This window comes from Mirounga angustirostris, unplaced genomic scaffold, assembly GCF_029215605.1.
Source record: "Mirounga angustirostris isolate CCGP_5_RB_7025 unplaced genomic scaffold, mMirAng1.0.hap1 SCAF_5, whole genome shotgun sequence".
NCBI lineage: Eukaryota > Metazoa > Chordata > Mammalia > Carnivora > Phocidae > Mirounga > Mirounga angustirostris.
In genome coordinates, this window is record NW_026991713.1 from 118,177,617 (window position 1) to 118,203,791 (window position 26,175).

Sequence of the window (26,175 nt, forward strand, 5' to 3'; positions counted from 1 at the left end):
AAACGGAGAAGTTCAAAGTCGCAGTGGAGATAACTTGAAACGACTTGAAATAAGCAAGCTGAATAAGCAATAGGGAAACACTTTAGTTCATTCTTACTGACAGTCAAATTATATGAATAGCTTTATAGTTAATAAGTAGTCATAACATCTCTCTAGAATGGTTTTTGAGGAAAAACTGATGAGACTGTGATCGCAAAGGGAAAGTTTAATAAACCGCTAGCTTACATCATATTTATAACAAAATGGAAATCGGGAAAGGGAGCTCTTTAAGTTATAGAAGCCTCATCTCTCCAGGCTTGATGTTGAATATCCCTCCGAGCACCGTCACTCAAGGACTGAGCCTCTTTTCCAGTTTAGTTCTGTAGGAAACGGTCGTGACTTAGCTGCATGTCGCTGTGGTTCTCCGGTTGTCGTGCGCTCCATTGATCAGCCCCCTTGAGGGTTGCAAACGGAGGCTGGGCTGCCAGGGCGCATGCGCAGGTATGCGCGTGTCTGCCCGCACACATGCACGTGCGTTTTAATTGCAACTGACTTCATTTTTTCCCCTTACCCTCCCATAAATGAGCTGTGCAACCATCACCACGCCCCCGCTCCGCCCCTCGAGAAGGGAACGTAACTGCTTGTTGCTGACAGCTCCGAAACAGAGCTGTCCGTCAAGAGTGGCAACTCTGCAGGGCTGCACTGCCCCAGTGCGCCACTTTCCTGGCTGTCACTCACCGGGAGAGCACCTGCTCTTCTCCGTGACTGTCAGGCAGCACGGGCGGGCATGCATCAAAACCCTCCTGCACCCCCCAGCAGCAAATTGAGATGTCCAAGTACTGTACGGGGAGCCTGCAGAATTGAGACACCAATATGGCAGAAGGGGGACTGCTGAGGGGCACATGCAGGGCTCTAAACAGTACTCCCCAGACTTCATTGTGTGTATGGATCCTCCGCGGCTCTGGTTAAGATACAGATTCTGGCAGTGGGTCTGGGCTGGGGCCCGAGAGTCTGCGTTTCCCATAAGCTCCTGGGTGAGGCCGGGGCTCAGGGTCTGTGGACCACACTTTGAGTAGCAAGGCTCTACAGTACACCAAGTCTACAAAAACGATTCTTTCAAGATCTGTTTAGGATTCCGAAACCGGGGAACGACGGTTCTGCCCATCTCGTCAATGTTCACCAGAGAACTAGTGCCTAAGCCACCGCGGGAAGTCCTCGTTTTCACAGCGTGATAGAAAAACTTTACCTTGGCGAGTTCCTTTCGAAATTTAAAATTCCAGAATGATCGTGGATCACACACCATCTCTCTTCAGCTACGGTGCGGCTTTAAATAGCTACATCTAGTTAACCACCTTTTAATGATCTCCATCCTTTTTAACCTTGGTTTGTTAACGCAGTTTACTTTAAAGAAGTCTCATGGTTTAAATAAGCCAAAAACTAGTGGTGTGGGCAGATGGTAGAAGGAACACCACCACAAAACCTGCCACTCAGAGTGTAACAGATGACCGTGGCAGCCCAGAACTATCCCTTTGTTCATTTTGCTAATGAGTGTCCTCATTGCTGTGGGAGTCTGAATAGTTAATTACGTGCAGTTCCTGCAGCTGACAGATGGTGGGGACAGAGCTAAAGATTAACCTCACAAGCACGGGAGCTGTATAGATGGATAGGAAGAAAGACCGTCCAGATGAATGTGTTTTCCTTGTTTCCTGCTTTTATACGAGAGTTTCAGAAAACGCATTGAGGTATTAGCTGCTACCACTTATACATTTCATGCTTCGTGTGATGAATTCAAATAGTTCTTGTTTAGTTTATGATAATGAGTGCTCATATCATTCACTGTGGTCATTCATATTCTGCCAGTTAGGAAATGTATGCTTAAGCCTTTGGAGACAAATATGAGTTGTTTGTTTGTTTGTTTGTTTTTGTTTAAAAACCATTTTTAGTCTATAAGTACCTTCTGTGATGGTTTCAAATTGAACCACGTGGGACTAGAAATTAACGATTGGGATTCTTCCTTTATTAAAACAGTGCTGTTTATTAACTATTAGATTTGTTAGTTCTCATGAATTAAGAATGAGTTGGGCTCAAATAATGTAAATGAAATGGTGGATCAAAATCATAAAGATTTGTATTGGGTTTAGTGCAAAACTTAACATTGTTTTAAAAATTAACTCTGATAAGACTAACTTTATTAGTAGGTGGCTTCTTATTGAATGTACTGGGTTTATTAAATGTACTGCAAAAATTGTAGCCACTTCTTTTTCTTTTGAGACATTATGGTCACAGAGTAAAACATTTTAATAATTTACTTTCAGATCTCTCTAAGGTTAAATAAAAATACGGTTTCAAAAGGGACCCAGTATGTTGGGAAGGAAGATTTTGTTTTTGAGAGGAGATCTCATTTTTTTTTTTGTATTAGCAATCATGGCATTGCTGCAAAAAGAATACATTATAATTGGTCTGAAGATTAAAGTTCAAAAGTACTTCTGTTAACCATATGAGTTTTGAAGCAAGGCATATAGAACTTTCTATCTCTTTTAGCACAATAATAGAATGACTTTTCAGCCTACTCCTTAATATTTTGAGATTGTGTGATCGTTTAATATTTTACCATCACGAAGTACAAAGTTCTGCACCAGCTTCCCCAATCCATTACATCTTAATTTTTTTTAAAATGTGTGGCGGTAAAACCTCGACAGCCATAAGCGAGAGTATATTCAGATGTTTTTGAAAAGCTTTGAAACAGACAAGAAGAAGAAGAAGAAAGGAAGAGTAGCTGTCCCAATAAGCTTCTATTGCGTAAGAAAAAGTCTCTCCCATAATGGACATGGCAAGATTTAAACAAAAGACGCACATAATAAAAATGTAAATGAGTTTGCTTTACTAAAACTATAACTTTAAAGTCCTTTGTTGTAAGTTATCCTGAAACCTTCTTACAAGGTAATCGCTGTTTGCATAGAGATTTAAACTGAAGTCTTCAATAGCATTAAACGCCTGCACAGTCCCCAGTGTGACAGGCATGCAAAGCCATGTTAATGTTCAGAATATGAATTGCCTCTGGGTGGCTCCTCCACCAAGCCGAAAACCAACTGTGTGGATATCCGTGCGCCTGATGGACTCCATGCGGCTCCCAGGCTGAACACGTCACCGCTTTGACATGTGATGTGCTCCTCATGACACCGGCAGCGCTGACACTGGGAAATGCCACAAAGGCAACAAGCCCCCCTCCTTAACCGTGCACTTTGCCACCCCCTGGCGCTGCCCGTCCCGGTCCCCCCAGCCTGCCTAGTTACAGGCGGACAGCGCTTCAGACACACACAGAGGGACGTGTGGGTGGAGGGGCCCCAGCTGCCTCCCCGGACGCAGCCTCCATAATGAATTGACCTGAATGATGAGGGCACACAAACAGTATGATATGCATTATTCCTGTCAATAAAATGTCCCCATGTGCTGTGGTCTTTGTACAGAATGTACTGCAGCCTTTCTTCCAGCGAGCTCTATTTAATCTCCTTCCTTTTTACTATTCATATTATAAGTGTGTAATAGAATTCAGAAAATTATATGATAGCTCTTCTGCATCTGTATTGTCTTGTGTTGCATATTTAAATCCTTGGCCTTCTGCTTAGAAATACGGAATTCCCCATCTTTCAGGACACTTTTGCCAGAGAGACGATGCTAGAGAGGGAAAATTTGGAGTACAAAGTGGCAAACAAGAGACTGCTTCAGATCATTTCAGAACTCGAAGAAGCAATCCGACTCAATCTAAAGGAAAATTCAGTATTAGGTAACCTTTTACAGTCATTTTTGAGAAAACCCTATGCATTGGGCACTTCATAAAATCCATAGCGGTGTTTGTCTTCACCAAACATATGTTTGCTTGGTTGTTTACATGTATAAGATCAGTTGGATTTACATGTATAGATGGATAGGAAGAAAGACCGTCCAGATGAATGTGTTTTCCTTGTTTCCTGCTTTTATACGAGAGTTTAAGATCGGTTTGATTTTTATTGAAGATGGCATTCCTTGCTTGGGAAAGAGGGTTTATTTGTGGTTATATTTTTGAGCCATGCCATTCTAACTCAGGGTGTTTGTTTTCCCCCCAAGACAAACATTGACCTTTGAAAAATGTACTAAGATTTCACCTAGAAATATTATAAATCGACAGAGACTTTTGCTGATTTCTGTTTCATATGCTTGCTTGATTATCTAAAATTTATAACCTTTAAATACTTAAGCACATAGACTGGGGTATCCTTTATGGAGGAACAGAGTTAGCCCTTCAGAAAAATATGGCACTACTTACTACGGAACTATCTTCAATTTTGGATACAAATTTAAAGCACAAATCTTCATGTGTATGCCTCATACTCCCCTTTTTTACATACCTTAACGTTGGCAAAAGGTGCATTTAAATCACCAAAGTTAGACTGCTTTAAAGTCTTTTTTCACTTACTGTTATCTTTGTATTTCTGTTACCTACATGGTGTTCCCCTTACCTGCAGTGATGAAAAGCAATAAAAAAACCCCACAAAAACTTAGAGCAAAATATTGATGAAATCAGATAGATTACAATATCCCTTGAATATAAATTATACCATGCCAGTGTAGTTTCATTTCCCTTCTAATGTGGTGCGATGCTGCTTTTTCAGACTTTCTAGTTCTTACTGAGTCATAAAGTGCCACCTGCTAAGGCACTTTGTATTGGCTGTGACTAACGGCAAAAATGTCCATTGCTAGTATGGATGAAAAGCTTTTAGACCTCAGCCACACTTGGATCTTGAACTTAGTTCTTAATCCCTATCTGACCAGCCGTCTGAACAGCAGGAAGAAGGCTGTGAATGTCAAGGGCAGTTGTGAAGGTCACAGTCCTGCTAGGACTTGCGTCCAGCATGTCTGCCAGCCGTGTACAGCCTGCCCTGAAGCAGGGAGCTTGAATACAGGGCCATAAGCTTGTAATTTCATGGTTGGTCTCTCTTTCCTTTTGTTTATAGGAGATGAAATTGTAAGTCTGAAAGAGAAGGCAGAAAAGAATCATAAAACTATTCAAAAGGTACTGTAATGTTTTACCTTGATGAACGACTCTTTTTACATTGAAATGTCAGCACGACAGTGAAATAACACTGTGTCCCGCTTGTCTTGGGGTGTAGAGAAAAGTCCATTTCTGTATTTAGTCTCTCCCGTGATTTGGGTAGGGTCTCTGGTAATAAATAAGGATTCAGTCTTGAAAATGAATGAATGTACAGATAGTTCTTTCCTTTGGGATAACTGAGTGTCTACCCTGTTGACTGTAAGGAACTGAAAATTTATATGGACACCGGGGATCCAAAGGTGTGCTTGTGGGAGAATTCTATTATTAAGAAGGAGCAATCTTATTTTCAGCCCAGATGGGGCTTCATGTTCATTTTTCTGTTTGCATGTGAACTGGGCTTATGCTGTGCAGGAAATCTGTATTGAGAACTGGAATTCTTTTGGGTATCAGCAAGGTCAAGATCTCCCAGTGCATCCAAGGCCGCAGGACCACAGCAGTCCCGCCCTCCCGCACAGGTCGGGTGCCCCTGCTTTGGGCTTTCTTAGCTCTCAGTGGTAGCGTTCCATCCTAGCTATCAACACATTTTCAGCGACGGGCTGTCTTCCCTGCCGTGCTGCTAGCCTCATGAGGGCAGAGACGGTATCATCTCCATTTCTGGTATATTCCCAGTGCTGAGCACAGTGCCTGGTGTGTGGACAAATGCTCTTTGAGTGATTCATAGAATGAAGATGTGTGTTTAGAGTTCAGGAAATTTACAGGTGAAAACGTGTGTTTACATCCCTGACTTATTCCAAATAAACATCAATGCTCTCCACTCACTGAATTGAGTGCCAGTTTTAAAATGAAAATTAATTAAAACTGGGTGACATTCAGTTTTAATTAAACATTCATTCCCTCAGAGGCACTAGCCATGTTTCCAGAGCCCTAACGAATGACCACCTGTGCCTAAGTTTAGGTCCAAATTTCAACCTGATTTTACAGTTCAGGGTATTCTTAGGTTTTTGATAAAATTACTCTTAAGAACTATTTTTTAGGGGTGCCTGGGTGGCTCAGTCGTTAAGCGTCTGCCTTCGGCTCAGGTCATGATCTCAGGGTCCTGGGATCGAGCCCCGCATCAGGCTCCCTGCTCTGCGGGAGGCCTGCTTCTCCCTCTCCCCCTCCCCCTGCTTGTGTTCCCTCTCTCGCTGTGTCTCTCTCTGTCAAATAAATAAATAAAATCTTTAAAAAAAAAAAAGGAACTATTTTTTTAAAGACTTGGTTACCCTGAAGGGTCAGAGTTGGGCGATGTTTTCTCTGAAAACCAAACCCATCGATGGGGATTTGCAGAGAGAGTTCATTTTCTTGCACTTCACCTTGTTTGCAGCGGAGACAGTACAAGTCCCGTCCTCACAGAGAAAACAAGAGTCTGTGGACAGACAAGTTTAACCTTTTTAGTGTCAATGTCTTCGGTTGAAAATGAAGTCCCAGCTTTCTGGTGTCACTTAACCTCCAAGGAAGGCTTAAATGTTTCTAAAACTGTTCAGTCTGTTCTGTCACTGGTAGAGATGAGTTGTGGAAGCTTACTATTCTCTGTGAGGAGCACAAGAAATTAAAGCGAAAAATCTGACCAGGAAGCCACCAATTAGAAAGAAACATGCCCCTTCGAGTGACGAGTTATACCTTGTGTGAGCTTAAATATTTCAGTTAAATGCATCCTCAGCTTCCTTAGGTCTGCACTGCCCAGTGGTAGCCCCATGTGGCTAGTTGAAAATATGAACTGTGTCTAGTGCAACTGAAGAACTCAATTTTAAATTATATTTAATTTTAATTTTTTAATTTAAATTTAAAGATTTATAAATAAATATTTTAAATATTTATATTTAAATAACTTGGTTATATTTTAAATACATTTTATATTTTAAATAACTTGGTATGTGAATCTGCTTTTTCTTCTGTAAGTTTTATGCAGTCTAAATACAGATCAAATATTTCCGATGAAATTTTAGCTCCCGAATTGAGATGTGCTGTATATGAAAAGTACACACTGAGTTTCAAAGACTTAGTTTAAGTGAGATATCTCAGCAATGATTATTAATATTAATTATTACACATTGAGATGATAATATCTTGAATGTATATTTGGATAAATGAAATATATTATTAAAATTAATTTCACCTGTTTCTTTTACCTTTTCTTTAACAAGGCTACTATAAAATTCAAAATTATATATATCTTGCACCATATTTTTAATTCACAGCTCTCTTCTAGCAGAGATAGCTGCTAGATTGCTAGCTGCAAATATAGCAGATCCTTAGTCTGTTTGATCATTTCTAAATCCTTTTTTCTTTTTTTCTTTATACGTACTGGACCTCCACAGAGACACTGAATATAAGCACAAATTTGTATTGAGCAGAAAGAATCTAGAACCCTGGGTTCCTCTTCCATTTCTGCCACTGTGGTCCCTTGGGCCAGTGCCTTATCCTTCTTCCTGTCTCTCACAGGCTTACTGTGAAGATAGAATGAGATAATGTGCATCAAAGTGCTTTGTCAACTGGCAAGCACGTCAGGAGTTGTTGAACAAACAAGAGCTGATATTACTGGTTTGGTTTCCAATATCCTCCACTATATCAGTTAATTCAGCAATGTTTATTAGATGCCTTTTAGGGCCAGGCTCTGTGCTACTGCGGAGACACACACACACACACACACACACGGCCCTGCTGTAGAGCAGATTAAGTCTAGAGCAAGAGACAAAAACCCTTGGGCTGTGTGATGTGGACTGTAATGGAAGTATGTACATAGAGAAGAGATGTCTAGCTTTACCTGGAAGGTTCTAGAAAGGCTTCACACATAGCTCCACACTTATTTTGCACTCTTTCACTGGAGCTGATCTTTCCAGGTAGGTAGGAAGGTGGAAGAGCTGGGTCAGACCGTGAATGCATACAGCATGAGATATGTTTGTGGACTTGTTTGTGATTTGGTATGGCTAAAGTACAAGGTAGGAATCCGGTGAGCTATGAGAATTTGTGTTGGGGCAGAAGAAGGGGGCGGGGTAAACAGCTCAGAAGCCCCTGGATAAGACACATGTTTCCTTTTTTTAGCCCTGGGTTCAATGAAAACCAAGTTGAAAATGGCCTGTATTTGGGTAGGCTGATCTCGTGCCTTCCATCAGGGTTTGCAGCACTGTCTATTATGATATTCAGTAACTTGCATGTTTAAATTCCAATAATCTAATAACAGCTGAATCTATATTCCAGCTGTGGCCTTAATATGAATCTCCTTCTGGGAGGGAGTCAGCCAGAAGTCAGAAATGACAGCTCAGGGTGTGATCAGCATCAGGATGCAGGGCAGCATAGATTGCTGTGGGCCATGTTGGGGAGCCCAGCGTGGATTGTAAGGGATCCGGGAAGGTTGGAGGAAGGACTCTGAGTTGACTCCCAGAAGAGAGGTTCTAGTAAGCCAGGAAAGGGATATGGGAAGTGGGAAGGGTCAGAAACATGCAAAAGGGAAGTAAGTGCATGTGATTTGCTGTAGCTGAGGGGTATGTGAGAGCAAGGGGTGGTAAGAAGCAGGGCTCATGGCAGAGGATTATTATTCATGCTAAGGGGTTTGAGTTGCCTTCTGAGTGCATTGGGGAGCCTTGAACATTGTGGAAGAATTGGTTTCACGTTTCAGAAAGAAAATGAGAAGGAGGGAGGAAAATCTGGAGCTAGAGAGACCAGTTAAGAGGCTACTTGGATAGACCAGAGAAAGTATAATCTGAAACAGAAAGAGGACAGTGACACTGGGAATGATCAAGCAGGATGAATTCCAGGGATGTTTAGGCAGTAAAAGCTATGGTCATTGATAATGTTGAAGGTGGGAGAGGTAAAGGAGAAGTTGAGGCTGGAGAGCATTCGAATGAAGATGAGAACAGTCAGTAGGGGAAGCCAGAGAGGGGACATCACGGAAGCCAAGCAAGGGAGAATTTCCTTTGCACTGTGCTAAAGGCTCAAAAGGGAAGATTAGGCAATTAGCTCTGGCAACAAAGTGACCCCGGTGATATTAATGGGAGTCATTTTCCTGGAACGGTGGGAACCGGTGAGAAGCAGGGTGAATGCAGAAGTGGAGACGGTGAGCATGGGCAACTCTCTAGAAGTTTGGCTGTGGATGGCTAGAGAGAAGTAGGGGAGTAGTTGGAGAGGGACATGGGGCTGAGGGAGGAATTCTTTTTTAAAGAAGAAACTAGAATATTTTTAAACGATGCCAATGGAAAGAAGAATGAGAGTGGAGATGTAGAGCAGAAGAGGTCATTGATGAAGAGTGATCTAAGGAGGCAGGAAGGGTTGGGGCTAATGGTCTTGGTGTTTGTGGTAATTGACACCCATTGAAAACTTGGTGACACTCCTTTTCAGACCAAGGTATGATGACTCAATACAAAATCTTTTCCTTTCCTTCCACCTCATTCCATTACTTTCCCTAAACCTGCCATCTACCCTCCCACCTTATCAACTATACCACTGTGTCACCTTCGGAGACCCTTATCTAGCCAGTCCCCACTGTTCTCCAGCCCTGCTCCAGTGGAGATGGGCCAATCCTTGCCTGTTGGTGGCATTGCAAGCATATGGGGTTTTAATCCAGAGTAGCTGCACCTTCTCCCTGCTTAGCATTTCACTTGGATCTACTTAGCACCCTTTCTTACTACCCCCTACAGCTCTTCTAATCTCCACTACTTTTCTTAATTCCCATATTCCATCCTCCATGCTTCCTAACTCACAGGAAACATGGCGGACACTTGGATTTTTTTTTTCCCCCTTCTGCGCTCTCTTACTCCGTCACTTAGCTTACCTAGCCTTACCTTTACTCCTTTTTATCTGAAGAGGATCATTCTTCTTTGCCCTGATTCATCCTTCCATCTATTCCCTGACTCATCTCTTCCTTCTTCCTCTTCTGGAACTTTCTTCATCAGCCCCTTTCTCTCTTATGCTTTTAAAAATTTTCCTCTAGCTTACAGACGTAGTGAAACCATCATCTTGGTGGTATCCATTGACCCTAATCACCCCCAACCCATTGCCATTTACTGTACTTCAAATATTATTTAAAAGAAATCTATGTTTACCAGCCCCTTTTCACTCCCCCTGTGGATAAGGTCACAGTGAGATTCATATTGCCTTCAATCCTTTTTTTTTTTTTAATTTTTTTTTAAAGATTTTATTTATTTGACAGAGAGAGACACAGCAAGAGAGGGAACACAAGCAGGGGGAGTGGGAGAGGGAGAAGCAGGCTTCCCGCTGAGCAGGGAGCCCGGTGCGGGGCTTGATCCCAGGACCCTGGGATCGTGACCTGAGCCGAAGACAGACGCTTAACGACTGAGCCACCCAGGCGCCCCGCCTTCAATCCTTTTGAGGTTTTTTTCCTTCCTGAATTTTCTGCCATATATGACAGACTACTTGCCATGTCATAGAGTCTTCTGCAGCAATGCTCACTTCTGATTCTTCACACAATTCTTCATTCCTTCCTAAGCAATACCTGTCGGTGGCTTCTCCTTCTCCATTTTCCACTTGAATTCCATTCTTGGGAATTCTATTTAACCTTGATCTTCCTCATTTTCTCTTCTAGCTGACCTCAGCCTCTCCCATAACTGGCACACTTGTTTACCAGTGACTTCCAAACTTCCTCTCCTGCTTCGTGATTACCCTGAACACCACGTCTCTAGTTTCAACTCTGTTCTCATCTTTAATTTTGATGTTACATGCACTTTGACAGTCCCCATCCATTTCCTATGGTAATTAGAAGCTCCCTCTATGGCCCTGCATATCTGGGACTATTTGCTCTCTTAATGTCAGGAACTGTCTTGTTTATATTCTTAGTCATCAGCCCTAAAAAATATTTGCTGAAAAAATGCTCTACATGCTCATCAAACCCACTGTCAAAATTTGAACTCATTACCCCTTGAATTTGGATTCTGCTGTGTTCCCCCATTTAAATGAATGAACTTGCCATGGATCCTGAAGAACAGATGAGAAATCTAAGGTCGTTCTCTACTCTCTCCTTTATACCTTATATCTAGTTGGTCACTCAATCTGTAGATTTTCCGTCCAGAATTGATCTTAAATCCCCTTTCTCTGTCACAGCATTGCTGCAGACTTGGTTGAGGCTCTCATCATTTCCATAGATTCGAACTTCATTTTCCTGTCTCCACCCTCATCCCTTTTCAGATCTAGCTTCCACACTCTGCCATAGCTGTGTCCTACCTTCATTGTACGTGCTAAAACTTTCAATGGTTCCCCATTGCCTACCGTATAAAATCAGAGCACCCAAAAATACACTGGGGGATTTTCAGATGCCAGAAACAGCTAAATTCTCTCCAGAAGAACTCTTTGAAATAGGTTTTATTATCTTAATTTTACAGACAAGAAAACTAAGACTTGAAGCAGAGACTTAGTTAACCCACACAGCTAGTAAGGAGAAGAGCTCCCATTTGAACAGACTCCTGTTCGGCTCATTGCATCATTCTGCCTTCCACCCCTGACTGTGGGGAGCGAGGCCTCTCCTACGGTCACCCAACCCTCCTCCTTTCCTGCCACTGCTGTCTCTCTGCACCTTGGGTCCCCTTACACCAAGCCTTCCCCAAGTCCTCCATGACTCCATGTTCCTCTCCAGTTGCTATGCTATTTTGTTTGCTGTTTTCTCTGCCTTGTTCCTTCTCCAAATTGCACGTATCCCTCAAGACCATTGTCAAACAGTACCTCTCCTGGTATATCTGATTATAACTGGTTGCTGGGGTATGTAGATCGCTATGCTTTTGACCACCTGAAAATGTGATTTATTAACATATTTTCTTACGTATTATGGTCATTTTTTCACATTGCTCTCCTACCATACTGTAGATGCTCCAGAGGAAGAGATCTGTTCTATTTCATTTCTGTACCTCCGTAGACGAACGTAGACCTCCCGGCATCTAATATACACATCTATACATGTGTATAAATAAATGAATATATGAATTAATTGAGTGGATGTCAGAATCAAGGTTTGAAGTTTATCAGTGTATATAGCATAACTGACGTCCAATATATGTATATAATATTATATAACTGGTATATATTATATGTCTTATACATATATACACATATGTGTATATATTATATAACTGATATATAATATGATATATAATACATAATATATGATATTATATATCATTGATAACATGTATATCATGATATATATTAATATATATTATATATCAGTTATATTATATCAGTGTATCTAATATAGTATAATATAAATATACACAAATGGCAAATAATCACTGAAGATATGGAGGCAAGTCATAGGAGTGCAGTGGCCCTACAGCGTATGCTCTTTTTTTTTTTTTTTAAGAGTTTATTTATTTATTTGAGAGAGAGAATGAGAGACAGAGAGAGCATGAGAGGGAGGAGGGTCAGAGGGAGAAGCAGACTCCCTGCCGAGCAGGGAGCCCGATGCGGGACTCAATGCGGGACTCGATCCCGGGACTTCAGGATCATGACCTGAGCCGAAGGCAGTCGCTTAACCAACTGAGCCACCCAGGCGCCCCCAGTGTATGCTCTTTGATGGCTGTTTTCAGGTGGCATGAAGAGAGTTTGATGTGCGTAGAAATAGAACACAAAAATCTAAAAGAAAAGAAATGGGTCCTATAAAGAGGAGAGCAAAATTTCTCTTCTTGACAGACTCTACTTGCTTTATTATATATTGATGTCACATTCTGTTGGGGTAATGTGAGGAAGATTGTAAATAAATTGGCATTTCCTGTGTATATTTTGCTTGCTTTTCTAGTAAAAATACAGTAATTATATAATAATGTATTATTGTTACATGATAATCTACAGACATTTAAATTTTCTAAATCATATTAGAATCCCCTTTTCTCCTGTTTAAAATCAAAATACGTGTTGCTAAATTCTGCTGAGGAGGAATTTTAGACATTCTGTTCTTTTCTTTAATCAAAATGTAATATTCTTCTCTTTTAGCTAATTGATGGTAGAGACAGATTACTATGTGAGCTCGATTATGAAAAATCATTAGTTCAAGAAATGGTAAGGTGATTTACATTATTTCCTAATAAATTTGAAATCAGGAATTCAATTTAATCATGAAAGATTTATAAACTTTATCTGTAAACATTTTACTGTAAACTTATTTCACCTTCGTCAATAATCTAAATGCATGCATAATTATAGACTTTTTTAACTGAAGCATAATTAACACACAATGTTATATTAGTTTCAAGTGTACAACATAGTGATTCGACAGACAATTCCATACATTAAGCTATGCTCAGTACAGTAAGTGTGGTCACCATACAACGTTATTACAATATTATTGACTATATTCCCCATGTTGTACTTTGCAACCCCGTGACATATATATTTTATAACTGTAAATTTGTACCTCTTTATCCCTTCACCTATTTCTATAAACATTTTTAAATGATCATTTTAAGGCAACAGATTGATTAGTACTATGATAAACGTAATAAGCTGCCACGTGGATGAGTCTTCCATAAGAAATCGTGTTACCATTTAAAGCACTGTCCAAAGTTTTTGTGTTTGATTATGGAGATTTAAAAAAAACACACACACAAATAGGAGAGCCCAATATTTTGAAGGATCTGCTATTTTTAGTTACAAATTGCCATAAATGACAACAACAACAAAAAGAGCCCAGCTAGATATTTTGGCATTCTGTGTTTGTCTCATAAGAAAACACTGGCTTTTTATGTTCTTTTAAGAGAACTTTCCAGACGGCTGCTCTTTTATTTTATCTGTTGACTACCCACCCCCCAGGCCCCGCCACCTCACCCCCCGCCCAGCTTATGGTGGTGTACTTTGGCTTTCAACTGGTCACCACTAGTATGTCTTTGTTACAGGAAACTGACTGTGTTTATTATGATCAAAAATAAAACACAGCTTGACTTGCGTTCTAAATGTGCTTGAAAAGAATATGATACTGTTTAGAAGAGAAAAGGTTGTTCATAGGCAGTCAACACCACTTCAGATATTGAAACATTCCCTTTTTTACAGCTTGTCACACTTTGTGCCAAGTCATGACTGTTTCCCTAACTCTGTTTTGTTACTCTCAGCACCATGTGTTTTAGGTTCCTTGTCATAGAAATTAATGCAAAACAATGCTCCGGGACGACAATAAAGCCTTCTATGAAACCAACTTGGGAATGCAGGCAAGGAAAAAAATTTATGGTTAGCCATTCACAGAAACCATGTGCTAACAAATGACGTTATTTTGAACCCTTTACTTTTAGATACCTCACCTATAAAAATCGTCTCCATTATTGGAGTATACTTGGTCGATTTCTTCTCTCCCCACCCCCTTCTGTCATTCCTCCAAAGTCTAGGAGTTGTTTCTCTAAACAAACGAAATGTGCACATTGTCATTAAAATTGAAAGTGTTTTTATAGAACGGGAAGCAAGTGTTATATTGTCAGTTTGTTAACGACGTTAGAGAAGAAATTAAACTCCTTGATCAGTGAGTTTGTGCCGATACTATGAACAGAACCCATAGTTTTACTTGGCCTCTTTATTGAAACTTAAGCAGTTAACCAGGGCTATTATATTGCCCACAGGGGAACCAATCACGTTTTGTTTTGTTGTTTGGAAGTTCGTGGAGCACCAAGCTTGTTGCCAAGCAGCAAGATCTTGCATCACAAACCGCACCCCCCCACACACAAGAGCCTTCGGCATGCTCAGAACTAGTTTGGGGGTTCAGGGTTTCAGAAGAGAGAGTCTGCTTAAGGTTCTTCTCATGACCAAGGTTTCCGGGGCATACCTTTGGGCCCAGCAAGGTCACTGTTTGGCACCCCCTCCCTCCCACCAAGGCATTCAGTTCCTAACTCGGTGGGAGGCTGGCTTTGTGGCTCTCTGACTTCCTTTGTCTCTTGCCACAGTACTTTTTTTCCAGAAATGAAGATTTCTGGATTGATGATTGTACCTAGATGGAGGAGTGGGAGACGGTAGAGTGGACGCAGAGTCTTTTTGTAGAAATGTAAAAATGTTCTCACTGCAGGGTTTTTGTTCCATGCTTGCCTATTACTGTTTTCCAATGCAGTTTATTTTCTGGCCTCTTAAGAACCTAGCCTAAAAAGTCAAAGAGCTGCAAGTAAAAAGGCACCACCAGTTAAGTGTAGGGAAGCAATGAAATTTGGAATCATGGTATCCTGAGATTGGCTTGAAGGGAAGCGTATGAAATAGTTTTGTATCTTCCTGTGATTCTTATGCGTAGTGCCTTTCATTTATCTTTTTAAAAAATTGAGATGTAATCGCCACATAACATTGTATTGGTTTTAGGTGTACAACAAAAGAATTTGATATATGTGTATATTGTAAAGTGATCACCATGGTAAATCGAGTTAACATCCATCACCACACATAGTTACAAACTTTGTTTTCTTGTGATAAGAACTTCTAAGATTTGCTCTCTTTGCAATTTTCAAATATACAACACAGTATTGTTAACTATAGTCACTATGTTGTATGCTATATTCCTAGGACGTTTATTATGACTAGAAGTTTATGTACTGTGACCACCTTCACCCATTTCGCCAACCTCACTTCACTCCCCACCTCTGACAATCACCAGTTCTCTAAGTTCAGTTTTTTTACATTCCACATATAAGTGATCATACGGTATTTGTCTTCTTCTGACTGATTTCGTTTAGCATAATGTCCTCAAGGCCCATCCGTGTTGTTGCAAATGGCAGGATTTCCTTCTTTTTTATGGCTGAATAGTATTCCATTATATCAGTGCCACATTTTCTTTATCCATTCATTTGTTAATGGACACTTAGGTTGTTTCCACGTGTTGGCTATTGTGAATAATGTTGCAGTGATCATGGGGATGCAGCTATCTTTTTGAGATAGTGATTTTGCTCCCTTCAGATAAATGCTCAGAAGAAGAGTTGCTGGGTCATATGGTAATTCTATTTTTAATCTTTTTGAGGAAACTCCATACTGTTTTCCATAGTGGCTGAACCATTTACATTCCCACCAGCGGGGCACAAGTGTTCCCTTTTCTCCACATTTTTACCGACCCTTGTTATCTATAGTGATAGCCATTCTATCAAGTATGAGGTGATATCTCATTAATGGTTTTGATTTGCATTTCCCTGATGATTAATGATGCTGAATACCTTTACATGTACCTGTTGGCCATTTGAATACCTTCTTTGGAAAATGTCTACTTAGGTCACCTCCCTATTTTTTTTTTTTTAAAGATTTTATTTATTTGAGAGAGAGAGCACACACACACGTATGCATGCATGCAAGTGAGTGCAGGGAGGGGCAGAGTGAGAGATAGAGGGACAAGCAGACTCCAGGCTGAGTGAGGAGCTGGATGTGGGGCTCGAACCCATGACCCCAAGATCATGACCTGAGCTAAAAGCAGGAGTCGGATATTCAACCACCCAGCTGCCCAGGTACCTCAATCATCTGCCCATTTTTAAGTGGATTATTTGGGTTTTCTTATTTTTTTATTTTTTATTTTTATTTTTTGCAATGGAGTTGTATGAGATCTATATATATTTTGGATATTAATCCCTTATCAGATATATGATTTCCAAATATTTTCTACCATTCCATAAGTTGCCTTTTTATTTTGTTGATTGTTTTGCTGTACAGAAGCTCTTCAATGTGATCTAGTCTCACTTGTTTATTTTTTATTTTGTTACTTGTGCATTAGGTGTCATATCCAAAAAAATCATTGCTGATACCTATGTCAAGAAGCTTTTCCCCTATGTTTTCTTCAAGGAGTTTTATGGCTTCAGGCCTTACATTTAAGTCTGTAATTTATTTTCAGTTAATTTGGGGGAGTGTTATAAGATAGGGGTCTAGTTTCATTCTTTGACATGTGAATGTCCAATTTTCCCAGCACCATTTATTGAAGAGACTGTCTTTTCTTTATTGAGTGTCCTTGGCTCCTTTGTCAAATATTAGTTGGCTATGTATTCATAGGTTTAGTTTTGGACCCTCAGCTCTCTTTCGTTTGGTCTGTGTGTCTGCTTTTGTGCTAGTACCATACTGTTTTGATTACTGTAGCTTTATAATATACTTTGAAATCATGAAGTGTGATACTTCCAAATTTGTTCTTCTTTCTCAGCATTGCTTGGGTTTGGGGGGGGGGGTCTTTTGTGATTCCATATAAGTTTTAGAATTATTTTTTCTAATAATAATTCTATTTATTTTCTAATAATTCTTTTGGTAAAAAGTGAAATCTGTAAAAACTGGAATCATAATAGAGATCACATTGGCTTTGAGTAGTATAGCCCTTTTAACAATATTAATTCTTCCAGTCCAGGAACATGAGTTATCTTTCCATTTATTTGTGTCGTCTTCAATTTCTTTCATCAATGTCTTATAGTTTTCAGTGTACAGATCATTCACCTCTTTGGTTAAAAACCAAAAAAAAAAAAAAAAAAGTGTACTCATCAGAAAAGTACTATAACTGAACTCTTAATTTTAACTGTTTTCTCATCTGTTTCATCCCAGTGTACTTGGCTTCTAGGGACAACCCAGACTTAAGATAGAAAGGAGTTACAAAGGTTGCTGTAGCCCCTCATTCTGGGGGCCCAGCCCTGAGTTACTGCTGCAGTTGGCCTTGATCCCATAACTGGGGTCCCTGTTGCCTGAGTTCCCTTTGAGTCATGCCTCAGGTCTGTCTAGACATATACCAGGTAATGTGGCGGTGTTTGGCCATTCAACTAGGAAACCAGTATTTTGATGACCCAGACATTTACTATAATAAAATATATGTCTGAATTTCTGTGTCTAGTCCTGTGTATTTGATAAAATTTATGTTATTATATCACTTCTCATTAGTACTATCACTGTACATTTTTATTTATTTATTTTGAGAGAGAGAGAGTGAGCGTGCAAGTGTGGGGAGGGTTAAGGGGAGAGGGAGAGAGAGCTCTGAAGCAGCCTCCATGCCTAGGAGGGTGCCCCACAAGGGGCTCTTTCTCACAATCCTGAGATCATGAAGTCAAGATCAGATGCCCAACTGACTGAGCCACCCAGGCGCCCCTCTGGTGCTATCACTGTTCTGACGCTGGTGATCCACAGGTAGAATCTACAGTTTGCCAACTGTTGCTGCCATAGGACTGAGAACCACTTTGAAATCTGGGGGATGCTTCCAGTGATCTGTGGGAAACTTCATTTACATTATAGCTCTGGGAATCGTGGCAATTAATGAAGACAAGAATGACATGAGTAGTGGCTCAAGGTGATTGCATCCTTATATACTTGGCAGACCGCAGAGCAAGTTCTACTATCCATGTGTTCCCTGTCTCACTGTCAGTGAGTTCCTGCCCACCATCAGAAAATGTGCTTGCTCTACACAGTCCTGGACATCTGGTAGCCCTGCTCAGCCTTCATGATCTACTTGTAAGTCACAGGGCAGAAGGCAAACCTTGTGAAAGGAAAAGTTCCCTTGAGCCAGTGTTGTTCCTAATCCACCACAGTGAATCCCTCAGACCCATGCAGCAATTCATCCCCCATGAAATCAGCAGATACATTTGTCTACCTATAATCAGGAGTTTCATTACCAAATGTCTCAGAGTACTGTTTCTTTTATGTGGTTTCCTCTTCCTAAAGTGCCACCTCTTGGTTAGCTCCTGCTCATTCTTCAGGTCAGAGTTCAGATAACACCTCTGGGAACCCCTCCCCCTTACTCCCCTAGACCGGAGCAGGTTCCCACCCTCAGGTTTATACAGCACACAGTTCCCCTCTCGTGGCTATCCTCACACTGTATGGAGATGGCCTGTTGACTTGTCTGCCATTTCCATCTGGTGAGCTACTTGAAATCAGGAACTGCATCTTGTTCACAGTTGTACCCCGAAACCTACCATGGTGGCTGCCACAGAGTAGCTACTCAAATATTTGTTATGAGTAAATGAAGGAATGAATTTTAAAAGTGAGTAGTTGAAAATGACTTAACCCACACTATAGCATGGACTACATATAGTTTAATAAGCTGGTCATACTGTTCATACACAAGTGACACAACTATACAATATATGGACTAACTAGAGTGTACTTTAATTTATAGGTTAATTTATGTATTAATTTATAGGTTTTGTTCCAGTGGTTCTCAAACTTTTTGGTCTCAGGATCCCTTTCCACTCTTAAAAACTATTGAGTCCTCTAAGGAGATTTGGTTTAGATGGGTTTTGTCAGTTAATATTTACTGCATGTGAAATTAAAACAATCAAATTATTCATTAGTTCATTTACAAATAACAATAACAATCTTTTGCATGCTAAAATAAATAGCATATTTCTTATAAAAATAGTTTCCAAAACAAAAAAGTTTAGTAAGAGTGTCATTGCCTTGCGTTTTTGCAAATTTCTTGAATATCTGGCTAACTAGAAGATAGCTGGATCCCTACATCTGCTTCTGCCTTGTGTTTTTGCAAATTTCTTGAATATCTGGCTAACTAGAAGACAGCTGGATCCTTACATCTGCTTCTGCGTTCATTCTATCAGGGTCAATATCCCGGAGCCTCTGGAAAACTCCACTGTATGCTGGTGAGACCATGAGAGTGAAAAAAGGTGATGATTGTTTTCATATTGTTAGGAAAATAATAATGATGCTGCAAAAGCCCTAAAGATTTTGGGAACCCCATGGATCCTTGGACCATCCATTGAGATGTGCTGCCCTTTTTAATAAGGAAAAACTCTTAGCCAGGTGTGGTTAAGGGAAATATCTTTGTTCTGTTCTAGTCCTGATCCTCTTTCCTTTGTTTTTATTTAATTCATTTAGTCCCTGATTCTCTCCCTTGACACCTCTCTGTCAGAATGTTACACTAATACATTGCAATGAACATAAGCCATTAATGCTGAGTTCAGGCAGAAAGCTCCAAATTCCCATTTGACGAAATTGTCGTTTATCTGTCACAGAGTAGTAGTTGCAGTAAATGTTCGCTGTGGGTAATACCTGGTGTTGTGTTGTGCTATAGTAATCCTAGATGTTGTGCAAGGGTCAGAGCCATAAGTACCACTAGCATACCTGGTATATGTGTAAAGCTCACTAAAAAAAATAACAATTTACAAGAAGAAGATGAACGGAGAGGACACTCTCCCTTTATCTTTTATTACTCCACCACAAGGTGATGTTGGGCTAGGCCAGCAGGATGAGTCATGGAAAGTGCTACAGAAGAGGAAAACCAGCTCCATACCACTTTATACATTTATTGGGGACCATCTAGTGCATCTTTGTTCTAGAAGATTCCTGGCCAGGGAAATGCCCTGTTAAGATCACCCAGACTTGAGCTCAAGGAGGTGGCACCAATGCCATCAATATCAAGTCTCCCAGAGAACTTACTTCGGTCCAGCTGAGCCACCTCATTGGTCAACTAGCAGGCGGAGGACAGATAAGGAGCTGCAGGACCTTGGGATTATCTGATCTCACTGGAAAGTGTGATGGTTCGTGTCCTTCTCTAAGAAAAGAGGGGTGGGTTACTCACACCTACACTTAGTGATGAAAGCAAAGTTATAGTTGAGAGGGTGACCAGATCATCCTGGTCTGACCAGAACTTCTCCAGGCTTAATGCGGAGAGTCTTGTATCTAGAAACCCCCCAGTCAGGCAAACCAGGACGGTTGGTCCCTCTGATAGCTAGAGACCTGAAAGCTCCTCCCGAGAGCAGACATGATTCTGTGTATCAACTCCAAAGTATTAAGAGGATTCTGAGGGAAAATTCAAACTGTTTGGGAAAGAGGGCCTAAGCTTTTTCCATTACGCACACTGATACTGATTATAGTGGGGGAAACTATCAAGTAAGCTAGGCATTCAAACCAACTACCAGAAAAAAAGAAAACAAAAACAATTTAGATGAAATAGTATAAACGTCTTTATAAATAAAGCACCAAAGAATTGACAAGAGAGGGATTACCAGGTAAAATCAAATGTCAAGGGAGAAACATCAGGGAGAATTTAGCATTCCAAACTGAACTTCCCCTTAGGGCATTCACCAGTCTGGGCAAACCAGAAACAGAAGTCACAGTGCTGGGCATGCTAGAATGTACGTGTGTGCATGTGTGTGTGTGTGTGTGTGTGTGTGTGTGTGAAGAGGTGGTCATAGGTGATCTCCCACATTAGGCTAAGAACCAGTGACCTTTTCTGCAGGGTGAATGTAAGCCAAAAGTAAGATGGCAGGAAATAAGGAACCATGTGTGAGAAACAAAAAATACTACAGATTGGTCATTATATGCTTCCCACTCTTTCCTTTTTTGGAAGGAGAAGGTGTCTAGAGGTTATCCAATGTCCCACTATGATATGTTGGCTATGGGGGTTGGATAACTTGTCTCTTTAGTTCCTGGGTCATCAGATCAAGATAAACTATATTCAAGGAGGCTTTTTTTTTTTTTTATTTTATTCTTATGTTAATCCCCATACATTACATCATTAGTTTTAGATGAAGTGTTCCATGATTCATTGTTTGTGCACAACACCCAGTGCTCCATGCAGAATGTGCCCTCCTCAATACCCACCACCAGGCTAACCCATCCTCCCACCCCCCTCCCCTCTAGAACCCTCAGTTTGTTTTTCAGAGTCCATCGTCTCTCATGGTTCGTCTACCCCTCCGATTTCCCCCGCTTCATTCTTCCCCTCCCGCTACCTTCTTCTTCTTTTTCTTTTTTTTTTTTTCTTAACATATATTGCATTATTTGTTTCAGAGGTACAGATCTGAGATTCAACAGTCTTGCACAATTCACAGTGCTTACCAGAGCACACACCCTCCCCAGTGTCCATCACCCAGTCACCCCATCCCTCCCACCCCACCCCCCACTCCAACAACACTGTTTGTTTCCTGCGATTAAGAATTCCTCATATCAGTGAGATCATATGATACATGTCTTTCTCTGTTATATTCAAGGAGGCTTATGTGCACCTGGACCAGATTTAGATAATGAGATCTTGGCTTCAAGCTGACACTGTAATAGGATGGGATTTTTGGAGGCCTTGGGTGAGGATGAATGTGTTTTACGTATGGGAAAAATGTAAAATGTATGAGGCAGAAGGCAGATATAAATGTAGGAAAAGCATTTGAGAAAGTCCAATATACATTTGTGATAAAGCTCTAAGTGAGAGGCGCCTGGGTGGCTCAGTCAGTTAAGCGTCTAATTCTTGATCTCTGCTCGGGTCTTGATCTCAGGGTCGTGAGCTCAGGCCCCATGTTGGGTCCATGCTGGGTGTGGAGCCTACTTAAAAAAGAAAAACTCTCAGCAAAATAGGAATAGAGCTTATAATGGGTATCTACAAAACATTTAAAACTACTGCCATGTTTCATAGGGAAAGACTGACAGCTAAGGTCAGGAATGAGACAAGAATTTCTGCTCTTCTGGGTGTTATACACAACTAATGAATCGTTGAACACTACATCAAAAACTAATGATGTACTATATGTTGGCTAACTGAACATAATAATAAAAAACAAACAAACAAAAAAGGAATTTCAGCTCTTACCATCTCCATTCAACATTGTATTTTAGATCTTAACCAGGATACCAATGTAAGAAAAAGAAATGGCATCCAGATTGGAAAGGAAGAAGTAGAACTATTTTTATTCCCAGATGACATTATCATCTATGTAAGAAATCTTAAAGAATCTACAAAAAAGCTACTAGAATTAATAAGTGAATTTAGCAAGTTCACAAAGATCAAGATACAAAAACAATGTATTTCTGTATACAAGCAATAAACAATCAAAAATGGAAAATTTTAAAAACACCACTTATAATAGCATAAAAATAGGAAATGTTTATGGATAAATTTGACAAAATATCTACAAAACCATACAAAACACTCCTGAGAGAAATTGAAGACTTAAATAGATGGAGAAGCATACCGTGTTCATGATTTAGATGATATAAACTGTCAGTTATTTCCAGATTGATTTATAGATTCAACACAATCCCAATCAAAATCCTAGCAGGCTTTTTTTTTTTTTTTTTAAATTAACAAGCTCCTCTAAAATTTATATGGAAAATTCATGGACCTTAAATAGCTGAAGTAATTTTGAAAAAGAACAAAGCTGAAGGACTCACACAACCTGCTTTCAAGACTTATTCTAAAGACACAGTAGTCAAGGTACAATGATATTGGCATAAGGATAAACATATAGATTGACAGAATAGAATAGAGACCCCAGAAATAAACCTAGTGGGTCATATATGGTGAATTGATCTCTGACAAAGGTGCCAAGCCAATTCAAGCAGGAAAGGATGATCTTTTCAACAAAAGGTGCTGGAACACATGGATAGCTATAAGCAAAAAATGAACCTCAACTCTACCTCACACCTCATATAAAAGTTAACTCAAATGGATCATAAACCTAAATGTAATGGCTAAAACCACAGAATTTCTAGAATAAGGTGCAGGAGGGGATTTTGTATATGAGAAAAATGTAAAATGTTGGAGCCAGAGGGCAGATAGATGTAGAAAAAACACATGAGAAAGTCCAACATATATTTTTGATGAAAACTCTCAGCAAACTGGGAATAGGGAGGGTTAAGAGGAAGTCTCAATACAATTTTTTAAGTACCTAAGGCAGAATGAAAAATAAAACATACCAAATATATGAGATACAGCTAAAGCAGTGCTGAGAAGGAAGTATACCTCTAAATGCTAGCGGTAGAGAAGAAGGTCTCAAATCAATAATTGTAGTTTCTACCTCAAAAAATTAGAAACAGAAGAGCAAAATAAACACAAATCAACCAGAAAGGAAGGAAATAATAACGATAATAGCAGAAATAAATGGAATTGAAAATAGGAAAACAACAAACGAAATAAAAAACCTAGTTCTTTGAAAATAAACCAATAAAATTGACAAACCTCTAGCATGACTAATAAATATGGAAAGAGATGGGCAAAAGACGCAAATCTCCAACTTTAAAAATAAAATGAGATATCACTATAGAACTTGTCATCTTTAAAAGGATAACTGGGGAAACTACAAACAACTTTATGCTCATGAATTTCACAACTTAGAAAAAAATGGAGCAATTCCTCAAAAACCAGTAACTACCAAAATTCAATCAAAATGAAATATTCTTTAAAAGTCATATGACCATAAAAATTGAATTTCTAATTTAAAAGCTCCTGAAAAATGAATTTGCAGAATGTCTGGATAGTTTCACTAGAGAATCTTACCAGACATTAAAGAATTAACACCAGTTTTACACAATATATATCAGAAAATTAGAAGAGGCAGAATCACTTCCCAGTGCATTATATGAGGCTAGTATTACCATGGTACCAAAACCATACAGAGACCGTAGGCAAAAACGAAAACTATAGGGCAATATCCTTCATGAATTTAGGTGCAAAAATCCTAAAAAAAAAAAAATTAGCAAATTGAAACCTGCTATGTATAAAAAATTATATATTATGATCAACTGGGATTTATTCATGAAATGAAAGGCTAGTTTAACATTTGAAAATAAATCAATAAAATCCATAAGAACAGGCTAATAGAGACATAGCACATGATCATGTCAATCGATGGAGAAAAATCATTTGAAAAAATCCAACACCCATTCATGAAAAGAACTCTTAGCAATCTAGGAAAAGAAGGGAACTTCCTCAAACTGATGAAGAACATGTGCCAAAAAAACCCTTTATCTTACATCAGACTCAATGATGAAAGACTGAATATTTTCCTTCTAAAAATCAACTGTCTTTCTGTATGTTAGGAATGAACATATGGAAACAAAAATTAAAAATACAGTGTAATTTGTACTTGCTCCAAAAGAAACATAAATAAATATAAATCTAACCAAACATGTATAGGTTCTGTATACTGATAATTATAAAATGCTAATGAAAGAAATCAGAGACTCAAATAAATGACATACTATGTTCATGAATTGGACAACCCAATGTAGTAAAGATGTCAGTTCTTCCCCAAATTGGGCTCTAGTTTAATATATTTCTATCAAAATGCCAGCTAGGTTTTTTTTGTTGACATAGACAATTTTATTCTAAAAGTAAGGCCCTAGAATATCTGAAACAATCTTGAAAAAGAAGAATAAGTTAGAAGGACTCACTTTACCTGATATTAAGTTTTATTATATAGCTACAGTAATCAAAGAACTGTAGTATTTGTAGAGGTCTAGAACAGAACAGTGAACCCAGAAGTAGATCCACACAAATATGTTCAACTGATTTTTTTTTACATAAATGCAGAAGCAGTTTACTGGGAGGAAGGATAACCTTTTCAACATTTAGTGCAGGAGTAATTGGACATCTGTGGCCCTCAGAAATGAACCTCATGTAAACCTTATATCTAACACAAAGAATAACTCAAAATGGATCATAGATATAAATGAAAAATATAAAACCATAAACATTTGGGGAAAAAATAAGAGAAAATCTTTAGGATCTGGGGTTAAGCAAAGAGTTCTTAGTATTGACATCAAAAGCACAATTCATAAAAGGAAAGACTGATAAACTGGACTACTCTGTCCTATCTTAATATGCGCAGGCTGGTATAACAAAATACCACAGATTGGGTGGCTTAAACAACAATTTTTCTCTCAGTTCTGGAGGTTGGGAAGTTCAAGATCAAGAGGCCAGCAGATTAGGTGTTTAGTGAGAGCCTGATTCCTGGATTGCAGACTGACATTTTCTCCCAGTGTATTCACTTGGCCTTGCTTCAGTGAGTACACATGAAGTGCTGGGTAGGTGGGGAAAGAGGGGGAGACTGAGAGACAGAGCGAGAGCTAGAGCCCTCTAGCTCACTGTCTTCCTCTTCTTATAAGGGGATCAATCCCATCATGAGAGTGTAATACTCTTAGGACCTAATCTAAATTTAATTACTTCCCAAAGCCTCCACTTTCTAATACCATCACATTGAGGATTCATCATATGAATTTTGCAGGGACACAAAGATTCAGTCCATAAGGGACCTCATCAAAATTAAAAGCTTTTCTCCATGAAAGCACACATGAAGCAGATGAAAGACAAGCTACAGACTTAGAGAAAAGATTTGTGAACCACGTATCTCACAAAGGACTAACATCTAGATAAATAAAGACCTCCCAAACTCAACAGTACAAACAAATCCAAATAGAAAAAGAGCAAAAGACATGACCAGACATTTTATTGAAGAGGCACATGAAAAAAATGTTCAATATTATTAACCATGAGGGAAATGCAA

General features: G+C 39.5%; 1 protein-coding gene across 1 annotated transcript in view; it reads left to right on the plus strand.

The window, feature by feature from the left end:
• Positions 1-26,175, plus strand: part of CUNH10orf67 (chromosome unknown C10orf67 homolog) — a 151,154-nt gene that overhangs the window by 94,923 nt on the left and 30,056 nt on the right. Inside the window, exons 11-13 of the mRNA XM_064591968.1 lie at positions 3,631-3,763; positions 4,971-5,029; positions 12,980-13,045. Of these exons, the coding sequence (XP_064448038.1) occupies positions 3,631-3,763; positions 4,971-5,029; positions 12,980-13,045 (258 nt within the window). The remainder of the gene's footprint in view (positions 1-3,630; positions 3,764-4,970; positions 5,030-12,979; positions 13,046-26,175) is intronic.